The sequence below is a fragment of the Hyperoodon ampullatus genome (assembly GCF_949752795.1).
Source record: "Hyperoodon ampullatus genome assembly, chromosome: 1".
Classification (NCBI taxonomy): domain Eukaryota; kingdom Metazoa; phylum Chordata; class Mammalia; order Artiodactyla; family Ziphiidae; genus Hyperoodon; species Hyperoodon ampullatus.
Window position 1 is genome coordinate 27,512,067 of NC_136914.1, and position 20,173 is coordinate 27,532,239.

The following is a 20,173-nucleotide window of genomic DNA, read 5'->3' on the forward strand; positions in this document are numbered from 1 at the left end:
TAGTCTATTAGATTTTAAATAAACATGTGAAATTAAATCTTCCTCTCTTAAGTTTATTTTTGTGGCTCCTGCACTTCTCTGCTTGTGCCAGAAAGGATATTAAAATAGCCCTGCAATTTTAATGAAGGTAGGTTTTACTCCTGGGTCTTACCACATTTAGGAAAGTGTATACATTTTGTACTTTCATGCAAAATTGTGCTTGGCACCAACCTGGTGGTCACGAAGGGAAGCTAGGGTGTCCTTCGATGAGAATTCTTGGGCAGCTGGGTGTACTTCTGTTAGTGCACAGTATTCAAATGGAGGAATTGCTTTAGCTTGGAAAGTAGACCTCAGATATAGGAGGAATAGAGCAGAAGAAAAAGGAACTTATGAAAAACGGAATACAGAAGTGTAAAGGAAAGGTAAATTTCTATGACTGGCTCAGTCTTCTGGCTTCCGTGTCCATAGATCATAAATGGGGAGTCATGGGAGTGCAGAGAGGGGGCAGGAACTTGCAACGGGGAGTCTGTGCTCTAGTTTTGGCTCTTCTGCTAATTAACTGAGCACCTGAGAAGCTCACTAAACATTTGTGGGTCTCTGTGGTCACATCTGAAATATGAATAGTTGGTCAATGCTTCTTAACCAGAGAAGAAAGCTAGAAAATGGGGGCGGGGTGGGTAGGGGGTCTTGTTTAAAGACACGTGGCCAGGTGGGACACCCAGAAATGCGTATTTGCTGGGTTTGTGATGGGCCCCAAGTATGAGGTGCCTTTCTGATATTCAGTTCTGGTTAAGCATCAGTAAATCAGATGCTCTCTTAACATTCCTTCTAGCTCAAATATTCCCCGATTTCATGACTACCAGCCCCGTAGTGAATGCATGGTTAGGAGTCTACGTGTCTGGCAGACACTGCTGGTTGTACCCCCTCTTCCTTTAGGAACAAAACCCAAACTTTTTGCTCCGCACACCCCTCCCAGAATAACTATTACATTTCCCAGCTTTCCTTTGGGTATGTCCGTGGACTAAATTCTGGCCAAAGGGAAGTGGTGAGTGTAGGTTCTGGGAGCGCTCTTAAAAGACAGAGGTGTGCCCTCTTGCTTCTTCTTGCTGACAGGCATGCATAGATGATAGTGGAAGATGGGCCAGCTGGGTCAGTGCCGGACATGGGAGCTGCCATAGAAGATGGGAGGGAACCAAGACAGTGTGGCCTGGGTCCAGGACACCAGGGAGTCGTGTCAGGAGGGAACTTCCTACCCCCAGGCTTCCTTTATGTGTGAGAGAAAGACATTATCATCTAGTTAAAGTAACTGCAATTTTGCTCTTACTCTTTCTTTCAGCCAAACCCATTTTAAACTAAAACAATATGGAGCATGAAAAAGACTTTACGGACTCCAGCTATGCTTCACAATCTTCACGTCAGCACGAATTGGAATGTCTGTTTACTCTGGCTTCTTGTTTTCTACTTCTGTAAATGTAGTATGTTTATAAGATGGAGAATACTATTGTCTTTTACAGAGAGCACTTCTTTCACAGCCAGAAATTGATGGAGAGGTATCACAATTTTAGGAAGCACAGTTTTCTTTTTATGATTTTATCTTATTCTCTACAAACATATATTATTTCCTTAGCATATGCCATATATATATATATATAATTTTTGCCCTCAAAAATGGTCAGTCACCATTAATTTTGTGTGAAATTTGGTAGGACCTGAACTACAGTGAAATACCAAGAACTGCCATTTAAATTACATATTATTGCTAATAATTGTTATGATTGGCAATAAGCAAACATGTGGTGTTGAGTTTTTTAAACGCTTCTACATTTTTTTGGAAAGTTTGTGCTTTGTCAGGAGCTCATTAGGAAAAAACCTTTAATTCTTTTCCTTCTTATTTATAGTTGAACAAAAACGCACACCTCCACACACCATATATGTATACGATAATGGAATTTGTTTCTTGTGAACTTGCATTTAGCCTGTGAAAATTACCTTTAACGACTTTGAAAGATATTGTGCTTTTTGCACATTTTAAGTTTCTGATGGGGGGCATGGATGAGGGGCAGTGATGGGAGGATGGTGAAAGAAAAATTATATATATACGTATATATATATATACGTATATATATATACGTATATATATGTATATATAAAATTCAGGGAATAAGATCTGCAAAATTCTGGGATTAAAAGTCATGTGAATAATCGTTTCCATTTACAAACCTCTCTTAATAAATAATGGTAAAATGCCACAGTAGATATTTCAGGCTATTTAATAAAACTCTCCTTCTCTCTCTCTCTTTCTCCTCTCTCTCATACACACACACAGACACAGCACACCCCAAAACAAACTCATTCTCACATACAGAATAGAAACTAAACCAAATCAAACCATAGAGAAAGATGATTGGGTGGGGAAAGGAAACGGGGACTCTTTAGAAGAGCTCTCTCTGTTTACCTTCATTCCTCTCATCCGGGTCAGTGTAGATGGAAGCCAGAGTAAAGAGGGAAAAGATAACAAAAGCCAATAAAATGAATGCCATTTCCAGGTTGGTAAACGGAAGCTCCATGAAAGATCACAAACTTCTTCACCTGCAATAGAAAGCAGACGCTGGCTTAGTATACCCTGGTCCAGAGAGAACTTGTTGAGTAATTATTTATTGTAGAATGAGATTTACTAAGACTTTTAAAGATACTTCTGTGCACCTGGAACAACACACCTGGCACTAGCAGAAATGGAGGGTGCTCTCGTTTTTTGAAATTTGGCATCAGTCTTGGTGTAATTGAACTTAGACTTTGCTGTGTAGATTGGAGGAGAACATGGGAGTCTGAATGGCAGAGTCAATTTATGTTTTATGAGTTTTTTGGACAAAACCCTGGGAGTAAAGACAGAGTATATTTCATATCATGAAGGAAAAAATAATGTTGGTTTCTATCTCACTGACCACACCCAGGTTCAGAGTAATGTTCTTGTGCCTGAAGTTAGCCAGCGTTTGCCAACCAGGTGATAAATCTACAATTGAAGCAATTTTTAGTGAAGAAACCATAGTCTTCAGAGTGGCTAGATCAAACTCAACCCAAATAAAGATAAATGTGTTAACAATTCAACCATGAGAACTTCCAATCTCAGACTCGAAAAAGGAGAGCTCATGTGTCTAGAAAGGAAAGCATAGTTCCATTGGGGGGAAAGGATAACATCTAGTTGGAAATAACCTCTGTCTTTCTGTCTTTCAATGTTTACTACATAAATGTAAAATATTTAAAACACTGCAGACATATGTGGGAATGTTATCATTTTAAGAAGACCCAAAGAAAGACATTTCACATCTTTCCACTGCAACTCATTCCAAATTCCTTATTTACTGTCTATTTTAGGGAAATAACTTCTTGGGGTCTTTCACCTAAGGGTTCAGTCTCCTTTAAATATATTTTTTAAATGACTTCATCATACCCTGTAGTTGAGAGACAAGATTTGAGGTGGGAGTTAGGCTTGCTCTCTTTCCTAGTTGCAGTCTTCCAGTGTTGCTCTAGCAGAACAGAGGTGGGTGAGGGGATAATAAGTTCTTTAAAATCTGCTGGTTTTGAACAGATTTCTGATTCTTTTTTTTTCCTTTTGGACATACTTCTTACAATTGACAATAGTTTGGGGGATATTGATCAGAAGTCTGTAGCTTTTTGTAGGTTTGTAGGACAGAAAATTAGACATGGAATTTATGTGTCATAGGTATGCACATTTTAAGATAGGAAGAATACTACCGGGGCTTCCCTGGTAGCGCAGTGGTTGAGAATCCGCCTGCCAATGCAGGGGACACGGGTTCGAGCCCTGGTCTGGGAAGATCCCACATGCCGTGGAGCAACTAGGCCCGTGAGCCACAACTACTGAGCCTGCGCGTCTGGAGCTTGTGCTCCACAACAAGAGAGGCCGCGGCCATGAGAGGCCCGCGCACCGTGATGAAGAGAGGCCACCGCTCGCCGCAACTAGAGAAAGCCACGCACAGAAACGAAGACCCAACACAGCCAAAAATAAATAAATTAAATTAAAAAAAAAAAGAATACTACCAAGGGGGTTAAGATGTATCTTGGAAATTTTTCACATCAGTGCACATTAGTCGAGCTTATTGTGGTTACTGGGAGCTGAGCATTCTAGAGTATGGCTCTACTGTCATTTAACCGCTCATTTGATGGGAATTTGGGTTCCTTCTAATTTTTTGTCATTGCCAACAATGCAGCAGAAAATATTTTTTTGTAAATATAAGTTTGCACACAGGTACAGATATCTCTAGGAAGGATTTGTAGAAGTAGAACTGCTGGATGTATAACATTTTGAAATGTTCCTTCACAAAATTCCCTGAAATTTACAACCATATCAATACTATATGTAAAAAACTGATTCCCAAATCCTTCCTCAACACTCCCTCTTTAGGTTTTTCCCCCCAATTTGAAGTTAAAAATACTATCTCATGTTTAAATTGGCTTTTCCCTGGTTTCTAGTGAAGTTGAACATTTTTTTATGTGTTGATTTATTATTTATACAGTTTGCTCTGTGAATAACTTGTCTTTATATTTTGCCCAGTTTTAAACTGGGCATTTGCAATTTTCTCAATGATTTGTAGACACTGATTATAAACTTTGGATAAAAAATTCCTTTCTGGGCTTCCCTGGTGGTGCAGTGGTTGAGAGTCCACCTGCCGATGCATGGGACACGGGTTCGTGCCCCGGTCCGGGAGGATCCCACGTGCCGCGGAGCGCCTGGGCCTGTGAGCCATGGCCGCTCAGCCTGCGCGTGGAGCCTGTGCTCTGCAATGGGAGAGGCCACAACAGTGAGAGGCCCACGTTCCGCAAAAAAAAAAAAAAAAATTCCTTTCAATCTATCTCTTGTCTTTGTTTATGATCCTTTTTGTTATTCAGATTTTCAAATTTTTAATTATTAATTTTTTGGGCTGTGCCATGTTGGGCAGCTTGTGGGATTTTAGTTCCCCGACCAAGGATTGGACCCGGATCCTGGCAGTGAAAGCGCCAAGTCCTAACCACTGGATTGCCAGGAAATTCCCTCAAAAATTTATTTTTAACGAAGTTAAGTCCACCTTAACTAAAAAGCTCTTGTCCATCTCTCGTCTCATTCCTAGTTCTCTCTGGTGTCTTGCCATGTCTGGGGTAGGGATTGGAGGTTAATTATTACTTATGACTGCCAGTGCCTTGTTAAAAACTTTATGATGCCAACACATCTGCCTCACAATTGCTCTTTGTCATCTGTCCCCTGCCACACTGAAACCAAGCTCATAGTTACACACTCAGATGGAGAAGGCATGGGGAGAATTTGTCCAACACAGTGATTAAGGAAAACAGAACTGGGTGTTCCAGATGGTTCAGGGAAATCAGTGTAGGAAAAAGTGATCATGTTATTCTGTGGTATGTCCAGATCTATAACAGTTGATGGATTCTGTTTATTTCTCTAAGAATGTATTGATTTTTTAAAAATTAATTGATTGATTGATTGATTTTGGCTGCATTGGGTTTTCATTGCTGCACGCAGGCTTTCTCTAGTTGCAGCGAGTGGGGGCTACTCTTTGCTGTGGTGCATGGGCTTCTCATTGCGGTGGCTTCTCTTGTTGTGGAGCACGGGCTCTAGGCACACGGGCTTCAGTAGTTGTGGTGCACAGGCTCAGTAGTTGTGGCTCGCCGTCTCTAAAGCACAGGCTCAGTAGTTGTGGCACACGGGCTTAATTGCTCCACGGGATGTGGGATCTTCCCAGACCGCGGCTCAAACCCACGTCCCCAGCATTGGCAGGTGGATTCTTAACCACTGTGCCACCAGGGGAGCCCTGTATTGATTTTTTTCATTAGTATTGTGTTTCCAAAACCCAAGGTATATCTGTTAGTAGAGACAGAATCTGTCACATCATGTTGACATTAAGAATCTGGGCAGTATTATGAGAACTGGCTGTTAGTAAGTCACCTTGGCATAAATAAGTTGAATTTAGTGATTTATTCAAATGCACAAATCTTTGCAATAAGTAAAAGAATGTTTTGTGATTTTTAGAGTAAGTCAACATGTTATTGGCTGCTTCCAGAGTCACATATACATTTTTCTTCTTACATCATTTATATATTTAAAAATAAGAAACAGCCTTAGTTTTGTAGCACAGTTTTCAATTTACAAAAATATTAAACAGCACAGAGAGGTCGCTGTACTCTCCCCGTCTCTGCGATTTCTCCTATTATTAACATCTTGCAATAATATAATACATTTGTTACAATAATGAACAAATACTGACACATTATTAACTAAAATCCATAATTTACATTGTTTAATTCTTTGAACTGTACAGTTTTAACAAACGCACATCAATCACCGCTACTGTATCATACAGAATAGATTCTCTTGTGCTTCCTTTACTCATCCCTGTCCTCCAAACTTCTCAAGTCCTGACAACCACTTATCTCTTTACTGTCCCTAGTTTTTCCTTTTCTAATTGTCATAAAGTTAGAATCACATAGTCTGTAGCTTTTCAGACTGTCTTCTTTCACTTAACAATTAGTATTTACTGTATGTCTCTTTATGGCTTGATAACTCATTGCTTCTTACCACTGAATAATATTCCATTAGATGGATGTATCACAGTTGGTTTATCCATTCACCTATTGAAAGACATCTTGGGTGTTATGAGTTTTTGGAGATTATGAATAAAATTGTTATAAACATTCAAGTGCAGGTGTTTGTGTGGACATGATTTTTCAGTCTAGGAGAATGTTTGATGGACTATATGGTAAGATCAGTTATATACATACATATATCCCCTCTTTTTTAGATTCTTTTCCCATATAGGTCATTATAGAGTACTGAGTAGAGTTCCCTGTGCTGTACAGTGGGTCCTTACTAGTTATCTATTGTATATACAGTCGTGTGTAGACGTCAATCCCAACCTCCCAATTTATCCCTTCTTCCCCTTCCCCCTTGGTAACCGTAAGTTTGTTTTCTACATCCATGACTCTGTTTCTATTTTTGTAAATAAGTTCATTTGCACCATTTTTTTTAGATTTCACATATAAGCAATATCATACGATATTTGTCTTTCCCTGTCTGACTTACTTCACTCAGTATGACAATCTCTAGGTCCATCCATGTTGCTGCAAATGACATTATTATTTTTTAACATGTGCTCTCTATCAATCTTTTAATTGTATCTATCCAACTCTAGATGCTAACCACTGGGCAGAAATCATAGTGGATGCCATGAGAGGGCAAAAAACAAGAGCCTCTGCCCTCAATAACTCGACCTTCTCACAGAGGGAAACGGGACAAAAGAGAGGTGCGGTCAATATTTACTAACCTGTGTTCCTTGTGGAAAGTAAGATAGATGATAGCCACCAAGTGCTAGGGAAATCCGTCTAAGAATGAGAACCCTTGGGGCTGAGGTAGTCAGAAAAGACTTGGAAGAGGAGGTACAGCTCCATTTGGGAGGTGAAGGGTGAATAGAAGTAGGGTAGAAGGTTCTTGTTAATGTGCTACAGAACTCCACTATCTTTATATCTACTTCACTATTTTTGTTTGCCATCTGAGTTTCTTTTTCTTACCTTATGCTAGAGAGTGGAAAAGATCAGATTGAATAGGCAAAGGAGAATTGATAGAATTTAAGGTGAGGCCTTAGTTTTTATTTAAATGCTATTAGAAAGTAACTATAGGTCTTTAGTAGCATGACAACATGACGAAGCAGCATCTTGAGAACACTAACTGCATCTCCCTGTGAAGGATAGATTGAAGGAAACGAATCATATTTGGAAAAACTTGGAGTGACTTAGCTCTGCATTAGGTTCAGCAATTGAAATAGAGAGGAAGGGGTGAAGCTAAAGCCGCTTGGAAGGAAGGATGGGAGGGTTTTGGATGTTTGCTGGCTATATGGGTGCACAGGGTGCCCTGACACTAGTTAAGATGCAGTACAAGGAGGAAGAGGGGAGATGAAATCACTGGAAAAAAAGATCCACGGAATCATGTGAATTCAGCGGTAGAGAATATTAATTTCTCAAACTTCCTCAAGGTTAGTAGAATAAATTCTCATGAGTTCCACAATCCTTCAGCATTTGGAAATGAGATTGCTCACACTCGTGCTTCTTCAGAGGATATGAGGAGTATTTCGGTGTGTTACAGCAGCTCAGAGAACAAAAAATAATTTTTATTGCCAGTATCTTAGTGAGGATTGTTCCTGAAACAATAGAAGCAAAATAACAGAGAAGAAAAAGAAATGATGCCATCTAGCGGCGACCAAGTGCTGTAGGTCGGAACAAGAAATGAGGAGGAAATACCCAAGGTCGCTAACGTTTCCTTACAGTACATGGTAACCAACACGCACCTATGCAGACAGTCTCCCATAGCCTTCAGCTGTCCCACACCCAGAATATCCACTGACTTTAAGGTAGCTGTTTCTAGAAGGAAGCATCCATTAGCATTTTCTACACATGTAGATCATACACTGTGAGTTATCTCTAGCTCTGCATACTGGATGCTGTTATCCTAGACATAACGAACACAAGGTTCTTGTTGGATTTTAAGTAGAATTTGAAAGCTGAGTGAAAGGATGTGGTAGGTAATACGTATTGTGAGATATCTGCGAAACCAGGTCCCCCTAAAACCGAGTTCCCTTACCAAGTTTATGCTCAATCTCCCTGTCCAAAACTTTATTCCCTTTCTTGTGCCCCCTGACCTCAATCATGACCGCTAATCAACCAGAGTCAGGTGCCTAAATTGGATATCATCAATAACATAGTTAATGCAATAGAACTGCTGTTGTAGGTATCATCGTTAACTTACAAGCTCAGGCTGTTTCTCCAGGGCAAGATGAGCTCACAGACCCTGAGCCGTGGACCACTTGGCCAGAGAGTCTAAACCAGAGACATTCTGACTCCTGAGCTAGATGAAGAAATGTCACAAGATGATGATAATCCTAGCTTCTTCATTCTTCCCCTTTAAAACACTCTCGGGGCTTCCCTGGTGGCTCAGTGGTTGAGAGTCCGCCTGCCGATGCAGGGGAAGCGGGATCGTGCCCCGGTCCGGGAATATCCCACATGCCGCGGAGCGGCTGGCCCCGTGAGCCATGGCCACTGAGCGTACACGTCCGGAGCCTGTGCTCCGCAACGAGAGAGGCCACAGCAGTGAGAGGCCCATGTACTGCAAAAACAAAAAAAAAAAAAAAAAAAAGGAAAAAAACCCCTCTCAACTCCAAGACCAAGTGGGAGAGGATCTGAGGCTTGTCTCCCACACTCTTGCTTGGTGTCCTGCAATAAACCTTTACCTTGCTGTAAATTCCCGCTGCCAGTGTTTGGCTTTCAGTGCTCTGGGCATGCAGGCTCAGTAACATCTATGGCTCTTGAACGTGGAAACTAATTAGGTCCTTCCCGACTGATGGGGCAGAGAGCCCGTAACCAGCATCCCTCCACCACCATGCCCTCAATTCCAGGAAAGGTGGCTTCATGGCCATCTTCTGGGTCTCAAAGTCAAACGTTTACTGTCTGAAGGCAAAGCTGATGCCTTCAGAAGATGAAGCTCTTTGCCCTCTCCCCACTCTTGAGTATTCTTTGTCGGAGCACCTGAAACATAGACGGTTGTGCAACCTGCATTTCTTCCTGGGTCAGGTACCTACAGCCTGATCTCTGGATGCTTTTGTCCATCTCAGGTTACTCCGTGTATAACTGAATCACGTGTCCCCTGTCGTAGGATTAACTGCAATTATAATTTAGTAGCAGGCTGTAGATAAATCATATCCATTTTTACATAATAAAAATAAATCTTACTCCTTTTGTCATATGTATTTAGATCATATCATAGTGTATCTAAGCTTATTTAAGTTGCAGTCGCTTACTAATAACTACAGCATGGCATCTTGGTTTATCATTATTACTTAGATGATCCCCAGAAACCAACTAACTTCAGACATTATCCTCTCGATTTGGGGAGGGAAATGGGTCATTAAATTAATGTCGCCCCACCATCCTGCACTCCTGCTGTCCTTCAACATCTAGAATCCTCTTTATAAGTGTAAATCTGATCACGCCACCCTTCTGCTTAACTCGCAAGTGGCTTCCCCTGGAATACAATCCTAATCCCTAGGCCTTCCCTGCGAGGCCCTGCATCACCTGCCCCGCATCCCCTCTGATGGTCACACCTGTGACACGTCCTGTGCTCCCTCGAGCTGATCTTGTCTGTAGCCCTGGTCGCAGCGAGCTCACGCATGCTGAGCCCTGCACAGCTCCTCCTGCCCGGGCCTGGCCATCTTCCCTACATTTTCCCTGTGTCTAGTTCCTGTCCCAACACCACCTCTGCACAGAGGCCTTTCCTGACCTTCAGGCTAAATCAGGCTCTGAGCACTCTTCATTGTCCTGTTTTCTGTTGATCACAGTTCTTCTCCCTTGCATATTTTGTTTGTCTCTCCCCATGAAAGCAGGCCCCTCTATTGTTTGCAGTTCTCCCAGTCTGTGACTTGCCCATTCATTTCCTTAAATATGTAGTTTGACGATCACTAGTTTTAAATTTGATGAAGTCTAATTACTTATATTTTTGTATGGTTATTAATTTCCGTGTGCTATCTCAAAGCCTTTTTTTTATTCCCAAGATTCAAAAATACTCTTCTATCTTTTTTGCGCTAGAAGCCTTATCATTTAATTTTTTTAGATTTATTTTTATTGAGGTAACATCAGTTTATAACATTATATGTTTCATGTGTACAACATTATATTTCTACTTCCGTAGAAAATATTTACAAATCATGTATTTGATAAGGGGTAAAGATTCAGAATATAAAAAGAACTGCATATTATATATCTGACACAGGACTTGCAGCTGCAATACATACTTACAAGAACTCCTCCAACTCAATAATAAAAAGAAAAGCCACCGAATTTTTTTTAAAATGAGCCAAGTACTTAAATAGGCATTCAACAAAGGAAGATATATGAATGACCAATAAACCCCTGGGGAAATGCTTAGCAACATTAGTCATTAGGTAAATGCAAATAAAACCACAGTAAGTCAGCATTACCCAAACACCAGAAAAACAAAAATTAAAAGGGCTAACCATCCCAAAATTAGCAGGGATGTCGAATAACTGAAGTGAGGGAGATGAAATGATGTAATCATGTTGGAAAGGCTCTGATGGTGTCTTATAAAACGAAAACTATTAGTACATTATGACGCAGCAATTCTACTCCTAGGTGTTTACACAAGAGGCTGAAAACATAAGTCCAGTGAAAGATACATGTAAATGTCCATAGCAGGTTTCCTCATAATAGCCCCAAACTGGATAAAACTTGGATGTCCATCAACAAAAGAAAAGATAAACAAACCGTGGGACATTCGTACAATCGAATACTATTGTAATACTACTCATAGTAAAAAAAAAAGGAATGACTTACTGATACACTCAAAAACATGAATGAATGTAAAAAGAATCATGCATATATACTGTATGAAGGAGAATAATGTTTGCCTCTAGGGTGGGGAAAGGGACTGACTGAGCAGGGGTATGAAGAGCCTTGCTAGATCTGGAGTGATGGTGATGCTCTATATCTTGACAGGGGCTTGGATTACACAGATGTATATATCAAATGGTATACTAAAGATATGCTCATTTCCCTGCACGTGAATTTTACCTCAAGGAATAAACACGTATTGAACTCTAGTTAGTGATATGTATCCCGAAGTATTTAGGGGTACACTTTAAATTGAGATCTGCAACTTTAAAATGCATCATAAAAGTAAATAAGACAAATTGATGGATGGATAAATGGATATTGGATAGTATGTGAAGAAGCCGATATAGGAAAATGTTTTTATTTTATTTTTATTATTAAAAATTTTTTTTTCTATTTTCCCACACCGCCCGGCTGTGGTATCTTAGTTCCCCGACCAGGGATTGAACCCATACCCCCTGCATTGGCAGCGCTGAGTCTTAATCACTGGACCTCCAGGGTAGTCTCAGGAAAATGTTAATTATAGAATCTGCATGGTAGGTATTTGGGTGTTCATGGTATAATTATTTCATTTTTCCTGTATGTTTGAAAATTTTCATAATAAAGTGTCTTTGCTGCTAAATCTTAGGTAAAGTGCCTCTAGGTTGGGCCTGTAGATACGAAAAACAGCATTTTGCCCGTGTTTGTATAGGTTGATTATAAATATTGCATCTCTGGGAAATTTTGTCTTTAATTGTTGCTAATGTAATTGCTGCTCTGTCTCAACAGACAGTTGTTCTGTGAGCCTGGGTGGCCTTTCTGTACCTTATTACACGGCACAACAGGCCATGACATCAGTTTGATCCAACCTGAATTTTGAGGCATATCCCATAACATTTTACCTCAGGTTGCTGGTTGAATATCTAGAACAAAATTATGTTGGTCACAGAAAGAAATATTATTTATCTTCTTTATTCTAAATTAAAAATAAATAAATCATTATTTAACTCTGTTCCTCAGAAATATTTGAAATTATTGAATTTCAAATTATTGAAATTGAATTATTGAAATATTATTGAAATATTTGAAATTATTTCTTGCTGTTACCAAAATATAGCACTATATTTCAACACAAGGAAAGTATGGGAACAGAGTGAGGTCTTGTGATTCCATTTAACTTGCTTAATTCCACCTTGGAATTAAATGAAAATACATATCTTCTAATTTGGAAAAAAAGAAAAACTAGCACAAAGAAACCAATCATAGCAAAGGAGAAGAACAAAATTCAGAGGGGCTGTACTACAAAGTGGAGATTTCTCCTCCACCTTTTAAGCCATATTTCTTTGACTTTAAAAAAAATCTCCGGGCACGAACAATACGTGGAATTTCAAAGATATGGCGATGAAATATATTACTGGTTAATATAGACTAATAAAAAAGAGTTTCATTTTGAGATTAAAAAGTATGTGGAGTTTATAAAAACTTACCAGAAGTATTCCTGTCCCTGAGAAAGGCTAGGAAGAAACCCATGAGTCTGGTTCAGACAGAGGCTTCAGTGTCTTGGGGTCAGGACGGGCCGCGCCACGTCTGTTAATAAACATGTCACTTAACTCGACTCGTCCATGAAAACACAGGCGTGTCCTTGGGCCTGTTCATTAACCGAAGTTTAGTGATCTCCTAGTTGGAGTTTTAATTAGGATTTGTCCAAGGAGAATCTGCACCCCTAAAGGGAAAAAAAAAAAAAACCCTTCTGAAGAATCAAGAAGGAAACAGGAACAGTATGAACGCAATTCAGTTATTTACTTTTTCTATCGCACCCTTCTGCAAATACCATTGTATATACAGCTCTCAGGAAGCAGAGACAGCCCTCAGCTGACACGCCCTGGAGGTTCAGCAGGTGGTTTATAGGAGTGAGTGCCTGAGCACAGGTCAATTTCTACAGCCTTCTTTAAGTATAATGTAGGCTGAACAAATATGAGTTTGGTAAACAATTAACTCGACAACCACTTGGGACTTTACAGCTAGTTGTCAGCTTGTCTTGTTTTTTATTGTTGCATTTAAAGCAACCCTTTTGCTGTTTACTTCACCAGGAGGTCTCATTCGTTTACATTCTCTTATTCATTATTTTTTTTACCTTAAAAGCATTAATGAATAAATTAATTAAGGAGTGAGACCAACACTTATGGAAAGACTTTAGCAATTTTAAATGTTCCCACGCTGAGGCCTTTGCATGAAGGGAGTTATTATAAGGGGCTGCTAAATTCTTATGTCCAGTGTATAAAAGTTTGTGATCTCTCCCTAAATGCCAGAAATACTACATTAATGTTAAAAAAGCAGGGGAAACTTGAGGCCCTCTCACAGAGCACATTCCATCGGGTTCTAAGTCAGCCTCTTCACTCCTCAGCAATACTTCCATGACCGGAATACCCGGCAAGTTAGGAGTGGAAGGAATCTTCCTCAATCTGATAAAAGGCATTATAAAAACCTAGAGCAATCATTATACTTAAAGGTGAAATACTGAATGCTTTCCCCCTACGGCAATCCAGCCACTTTGGACGTTATACTGGAAGTTCTAGCCAGTGCAGGATGTGCCCTTCATAATATTTGCACATAGAAATTTCCTTCTTTTGCTCGAGCTTTCCAGCATCGAGAGACACGCTACTTCTGGAGGTATTCCGTCCCGTGTTTGTAGAGTTCTGACTGTTAGAAAAGATGAAATTATATTACAGCAAATTTGGTTTCCCTGAAATTTCTTCCAACAGAATTTAGTTTTATCCTTTCAGGCACATTGAACATTTCTACTTCCTCTTCCACCTGGAGCAATTGGGATATCTGAGGACAGCTACCATTCCATCTGAGACTTCAGTTTGCTAGTTCTTTTCCCTGTATTTGCTCTCCGTCATGAATTCAAGTCCCCTCAGAAGCCTGGTTGTGTTCATTTAAATCATTTCTAGCTTGTCAAGGGTCCATCTAGGAAGTGTGGTGTCCAGGGGTTTCGCATCTACAGGGCTTCAGCTCTGTACACAGTAGAACAGGAATATTGCCTCTGCATTCTAGGTAATGATCTTTCCATAAAAAGAAACATCATCCTTACTATGAGCTAACATTCCCAAGTCTCTTTTACACCTGCTGCAGATAAACCAGACCTTCCGTATCCTGCACTAGTGAAGACAATTTCTTTGAGCATAGGTGTAAGTCTTTACATTTCTTTCTCTTAATTTCCATTTTATTAATTCTCACACATCGTCAGGGCCATCTATTTCTGTCGTAAAATATATACTACAGCTTTGTGTCTTTCACAAAATTGATAATCATATTGTTTTCTCTGTCTAGTTGCTGGTAACACTCTTGAAAAGCACGGGCTGAAGATAGCACTTGAAATCTGCAAAATGATTGAAATCTATTAATCAATATTATTTGGTTATGTTGTTCAACTAACTATTAATCCTCATACCAACATTGCCATCCATTTAAGCTTCTCTATTTAATCAGATCATTATGAGGACTCTGTCAAGGACTTGCTGACAGCCATTATATTCTTTTTTTTTTTTTAGTAATCATTATTTGTTTTATTTATTCATTTATTTTTATTAAAAAAATTTTTTTTGGCCACACTGCGCAGCATGCGGGAATCTTAGTTCCCCGACCAGGGACTGAAATCATACCCCCTACGGTGGAAGCACAGAGTCTTAACCACTGGACTGCCAAGGAAGTCCCTATGCTCTTCTGTTGATTACTCTAAATTAACTCAGGGAAATAAGTTTGGTCCAAGACCACTGTCCTTGATGATACCCTGTGGTCTCAATGACCAGAGTTTTCTCTTCGGGGGGTTGACAATTGTTCCCTTTAATAGTGAACCCTCTCTGGAGATAAGATACTTCTGGCTGCTGATTAGGGACCTTGGACCTCTTAAACCATCGTGAGGATATAGGATGGGGAGCAAACCATGACTTTTTTTTCAGAGTAGAGAACTTCCGGTAGTTTGGTTTTTCTCAGAGTGTTTAAGTTGTCTTCTGGACTTGGACCCTAAAGAGATTATTTGGTTCTGTGAACCTCTGAGTTTTATTTCAAGGAAAATCCTACTTTAACATGTGATGCAGATAAGATATATAAATATTAGGGATGTGTTTATAACATCATTACTCTGAAAGTTACACAGAGCAAGAGCAAATTTTCCTTAGGTATGGACTTTGTTTCTAATTAGCATTTTATATTAAGGTTTAAAATTCTAAAGGTTCAAAAGGGAACATACACAAAGGTCTTCCTCTCATCCCTATTTTTTAGCCATTTACTTATCTTCACTAAAGACAACCAACTTCACTGGGGGGGTGTGATTTCAGATATTTTATGCATATACAATCAAATATGCAAAAATACTCTGCTTTACTTTTAGTACAAATGATAGACTACTACATATATTTTTCTGTACTTTGATTTTTTCCATTTCATATATCTTGGAGATTATTCTAAGATATAATTTTTTTAGATAAAGTTGTGAGGGTTTGTTCTTTTATTTTTAGTTTTTAAATTATTTTAAATTCTTGATAATTGAGAAATTAAAACATGTACACAAACAGATTCTAATTTACCCACTATGCAACTTCAACAATTATCAACTCAAGGTCAGTTATCAACTCAAACCAATTATCAACTCAAGGCTGACCACTCCTTATCATTTTTTAACAACAGAGTTATAATTAACACACATTATTATATTAGTTCCAAGTGTACAACATTGTGATTCATTACTTTTATACTTTATAACATAATCACCACAAAAAGTCCAGTTATCATCCATCTGTCACCATACAAATTTGTTACGATATTATTGACTATATTCCTTAGGTATACATCACATCCCTGTGACTTATTTTTTATATAACTGGAGGTTTTTACCTCTTAATTACCATTCACCTGTTTCATCTGTCCCCACCCACCCCCTCTGGCAACCACCAGTTTATTCTCTGTATCTATGAGTCTGTTTCTGTTTCATTGTTTGTTTGTTTTCCAGATTCCACATATAAGTGAAATCATAGGGTATTTATCTTTCTCTGTCTGACTTACTTGACTTAGCATAATAGAGGGTTCATTATTTTAAAATGCGTTATTAAAAGTAAGCTTTTCCTTTGCTGTAGTTATTTGTTTTTATTTTAATATTAATATATTATTCAATATCACATAACTTAAAGTTAAAATATTTTAAAAGTTAACATAGACCACTAGATGGTGCTGTCATCACAAAGAAATGAAAAATATACATAGTATTTTAAAAATAATTTGCACACCGTAAGGAAAAAACCCAACTACTATGAAACTGTACAAAGCAAAAAGTATAGGCTAAATGTCTAAGTACTATTCTCCAAAGGCAGTCAATGATAACATGGAGACTTTTCTCTCTTCCCAGTTATTTTATCCATACTTGTCTATCTATCTATATCTATATATTAATTTCTCAATTATCTATATATTCTTTAATAAAAACTCTCATACACACATTGTTATTTTGAAACTTACTTCTTTAAACCTAATAATATATAATGGAGTTCTTTCCATGCCAGTACATATAATTAATTTCATTCTTCAGTAAAATGTGTTGAGAAAATTGTTTTAAATGATCAGAATATTATAAAATGTTATGATATTTTACTTGTATAATTATTATACTTATTTAATGATATGTTTATTTGTTATAATTGATTTCATTGCTCATAATAGATATTTAGGCTGTTTCTGAAGTTTTGCTTATCCAAACAATAGTGCAGAAAACATCCTTGTGCATTTATCCTGGCGCGCTGGCTGTAGAAGTCCACGTTGACATCATTTTCTCTTGGAAACTTAGAGGCATGATCTCCTTGACTTAAAGCTTCTAGCCTTGCTGTCGAGCAGTCAAATGTGCCATTCTTATTCCTGATTCCATTTAAGCCCTTTGAATCTGATCTGTTCTCTCTGCCCATCCCACTCCCTTTCCCGGCTTTAGGGACCATTTCTTCTGAACACTCTTGACCATGTCCCTGGGTGCCATTCTTTTCTTCCAAACAGTGTTTTGGGCCCTCAGTGAACCCTTTCAGCCCTTCTTCCTAGCAAATGTTCTTTTTTTAAAAAAAATTTATTTTAATTTATTTTTGGCTGCATTGGGTCTTCGTTGCTGTGCATGGGCTTTTTCTAGTTGTGGCGAGAGGGGGCTACTCTTTGTAGCGGTGCACGGGCTTCTCACTGCAGTAGCCTCTCCCGTTGCGGAGCACGGGCTCTAGATGCGTGGGCTTCAGTAGTTGTGGCACACGGGCTCAGTAGTTGTGGCTTGCGGGCTCTAGAGCGCAGGCTCAGTAGTTGTGGCACATGGGCTTAGTTTCTCCGTGGCACGTGAGATCCTCCCGGACCAGGGCCCAAAGCCATGTCCCCTGCATTGGCAGGCAGACTCTCAACCACTGAGCCACCAGGGAAGCCCCCTAGCAAATGTTCTTGATTAGTTCTTTAATAATTTCCTCCCCTCCATTTTCTTTCAAGAATTCCTATCATTCAGATTAATAATCCTATCAGACAGAGTCTACATTTTAAAAAATATTTTTCTCTTCTATTTCTTTTTATCTTTGTCTCTTTGTTCTATTCCTGCTTCATGTCCTCAACTTTATTTTCTAATCCTCTGGCTTTTTATTTCTGCAGTCGTATCTCTTTTTAAAAATTTATTAATTCTTATGTGCCATATAATAAATAAATTGAGGTGAATCAAGCTGCAGCACTAAAATAAGGTTCAGATTAATGTTTTACTCATTCGTTGTGCTTTATGAGACCAAGTGTGGCAAAACGGACAAGGCGCTGGCTTAGGGGTCAGGAGGTTTACGTTCCTATGCCAGGTAAGCCAATAATTAGTGGTGTCAGCACATCTCTGGGTCTCATTTCTCATTTATTCGTTAATTTATTCAGCAGATATTGTACTCAACTATTACTATGAGTCAGGCACCACGTTATAAGAAGAGAATGTTCAACCAGGTGGTGTCAGGTGTTTTCCTCCCTCTGAAATTCCAAAGCCCTTGGATTCTAAGGCCCTTGGATTCTACCTCTTAGCTGGTTCCTTCCTTTCTTTTCCTACTTTCACCACCTGAGGTCAGGACCTTACCTTCTATTGAATAAATTTCTGCACCATCTCTCGCTGGTTTTTTGATGCCACAGCAGGAAAGACTAGGGAAGGAGGAGAGGAAGCAGGGCACATGGCATGATTCAGTGAGCCTGTGGGATTTTGGAGTTTTCTAGTCTCACCCCGTATTGCTACGGTCATATTTTTAATTTTATAGAGCTTTCTCCTTTTCTAGTGGGGTCACCAACTATCCTGGTTTACCTGGGACGGTGAGTTTCCTGGGATGGGGGACATTCTGTGCTAAAACGGAGGCAGTCCAGGACAAACCAGGGTGGTGGTCACCCTACCTATGGACACTCTTTTCTGGTAGCAGCTTTTTCTTTTTTCTTAGTTGCAATCATTTTTTTTCCTCTCTGCAAATATTAATGATAAGTTTTGTTTTAAAAGGTTTTTGTTTTTCATAGTATTATGTGTTGTCTCTGCTTCCTTTGAGCTCCTCTGGTTTACTTATTTTAGCCTCTCCTTTGCATTGGAGACTTTTCACAAATGTCTTGTAACAGGCTGATCACATTTGTGAGTATTGACTGAATGCTCTAGGAGTTTGCTGGGGTCTGTCAGCCGCTGGGTTTTACTGTGGGAGGATTGGGAAGGGACCTACCATATCACTGTGAGATTGCCAAATGTCAGCCTAGAGAGCCCCTTTTTTTAGGTGGGCCAGTTTTTTGTTTTACATCTTTATTGGAGTATAACTGCTCCACAATGGTGTGTTAGCTTCTGCTCCATAACAAAGCAAATCAGCTACACACACACACACATGCTCCCATATCTCTTCCCTCCTGCGTCTCCTCCCACCCCACCCTCCCAATCCCACCCCTCTAGGTGGTCACAAAGCACCGAGCTGATCTCCCTGTGCTATGCGTAGGCGGGCCAGTTTTCCCAAACAGAAATCCTCCATGTGCTGCTGGGAGTCTGCCCTTCTGGGGGAGCAGGGTTCGGAGCAGAGGACGCAGTAAGCAGAACGTTCTGGTAAACGGGCTTCCAGGACTCCCCTGTTCTCAAGCAGGGGCTTCGCTCTCTCTGTTGTGTCTCTGAGACTCAATGCTCTGTAGTTCAAACGTTTAAAGCATGTAAACCTCTAGTCTGCCCCTGTAGCTGGAGAGAGGTTCTTTCCTAGCTGTGTTGGAAGAGGAACAGTTTCTGGAAGTCAAACTGCTCTTTTAAGATGACTTTCAGTTAATTCTCCAGATTTCAGCTTCAAACACTTGAAAGTCTCCTTGTCTTATTCCAAAAACCTTGCAATAGTGTCCTAGTTATTTCCTGGTTACCTCCTAATGCCTGTCCTTAAGCCCCCTCCCCAAACTAGCTCCCACAAGCCAGGCACAGTCCCAATTCAGGACACTCACATTTGCTGTGCCATCTTCCACCAGGTCTTCGCATGATTGGCCCCTCAGCTCCTTCAGTTTTTTGCACAAATGGCACCTTTTCAGCAAGGGCTTTCCAGATCCCCATACGTTAAGACACACTCCCCAGACCACGACTACCTACCTGTGTTCTGATTTTTTTCAACAGCCCTTGTGATATTATATATATATATAATATTATTATTATTATATATTTAATATATATTATAATTATATTTAACTATATAAATAATTATATAATATATATACATATATATATATATAA

General features: G+C 39.4%; 1 protein-coding gene across 1 annotated transcript in view; it reads right to left on the reverse strand.

The window, feature by feature from the left end:
* The window catches only part of SMIM31 (small integral membrane protein 31), a gene marked incomplete at both ends in the record, with an annotated part of 34,126 nt that extends 31,580 nt beyond the window's left edge, over positions 1 to 2,546 (reverse strand). The window contains one exon of the mRNA XM_079710286.1: positions 2,435 to 2,546. Within this exon, the coding sequence (XP_079566412.1) occupies positions 2,435 to 2,546 (112 nt within the window). The remainder of the gene's footprint in view (positions 1 to 2,434) is intronic.
* Between the last annotated feature and the right edge of the window lie 17,627 nt (positions 2,547 to 20,173).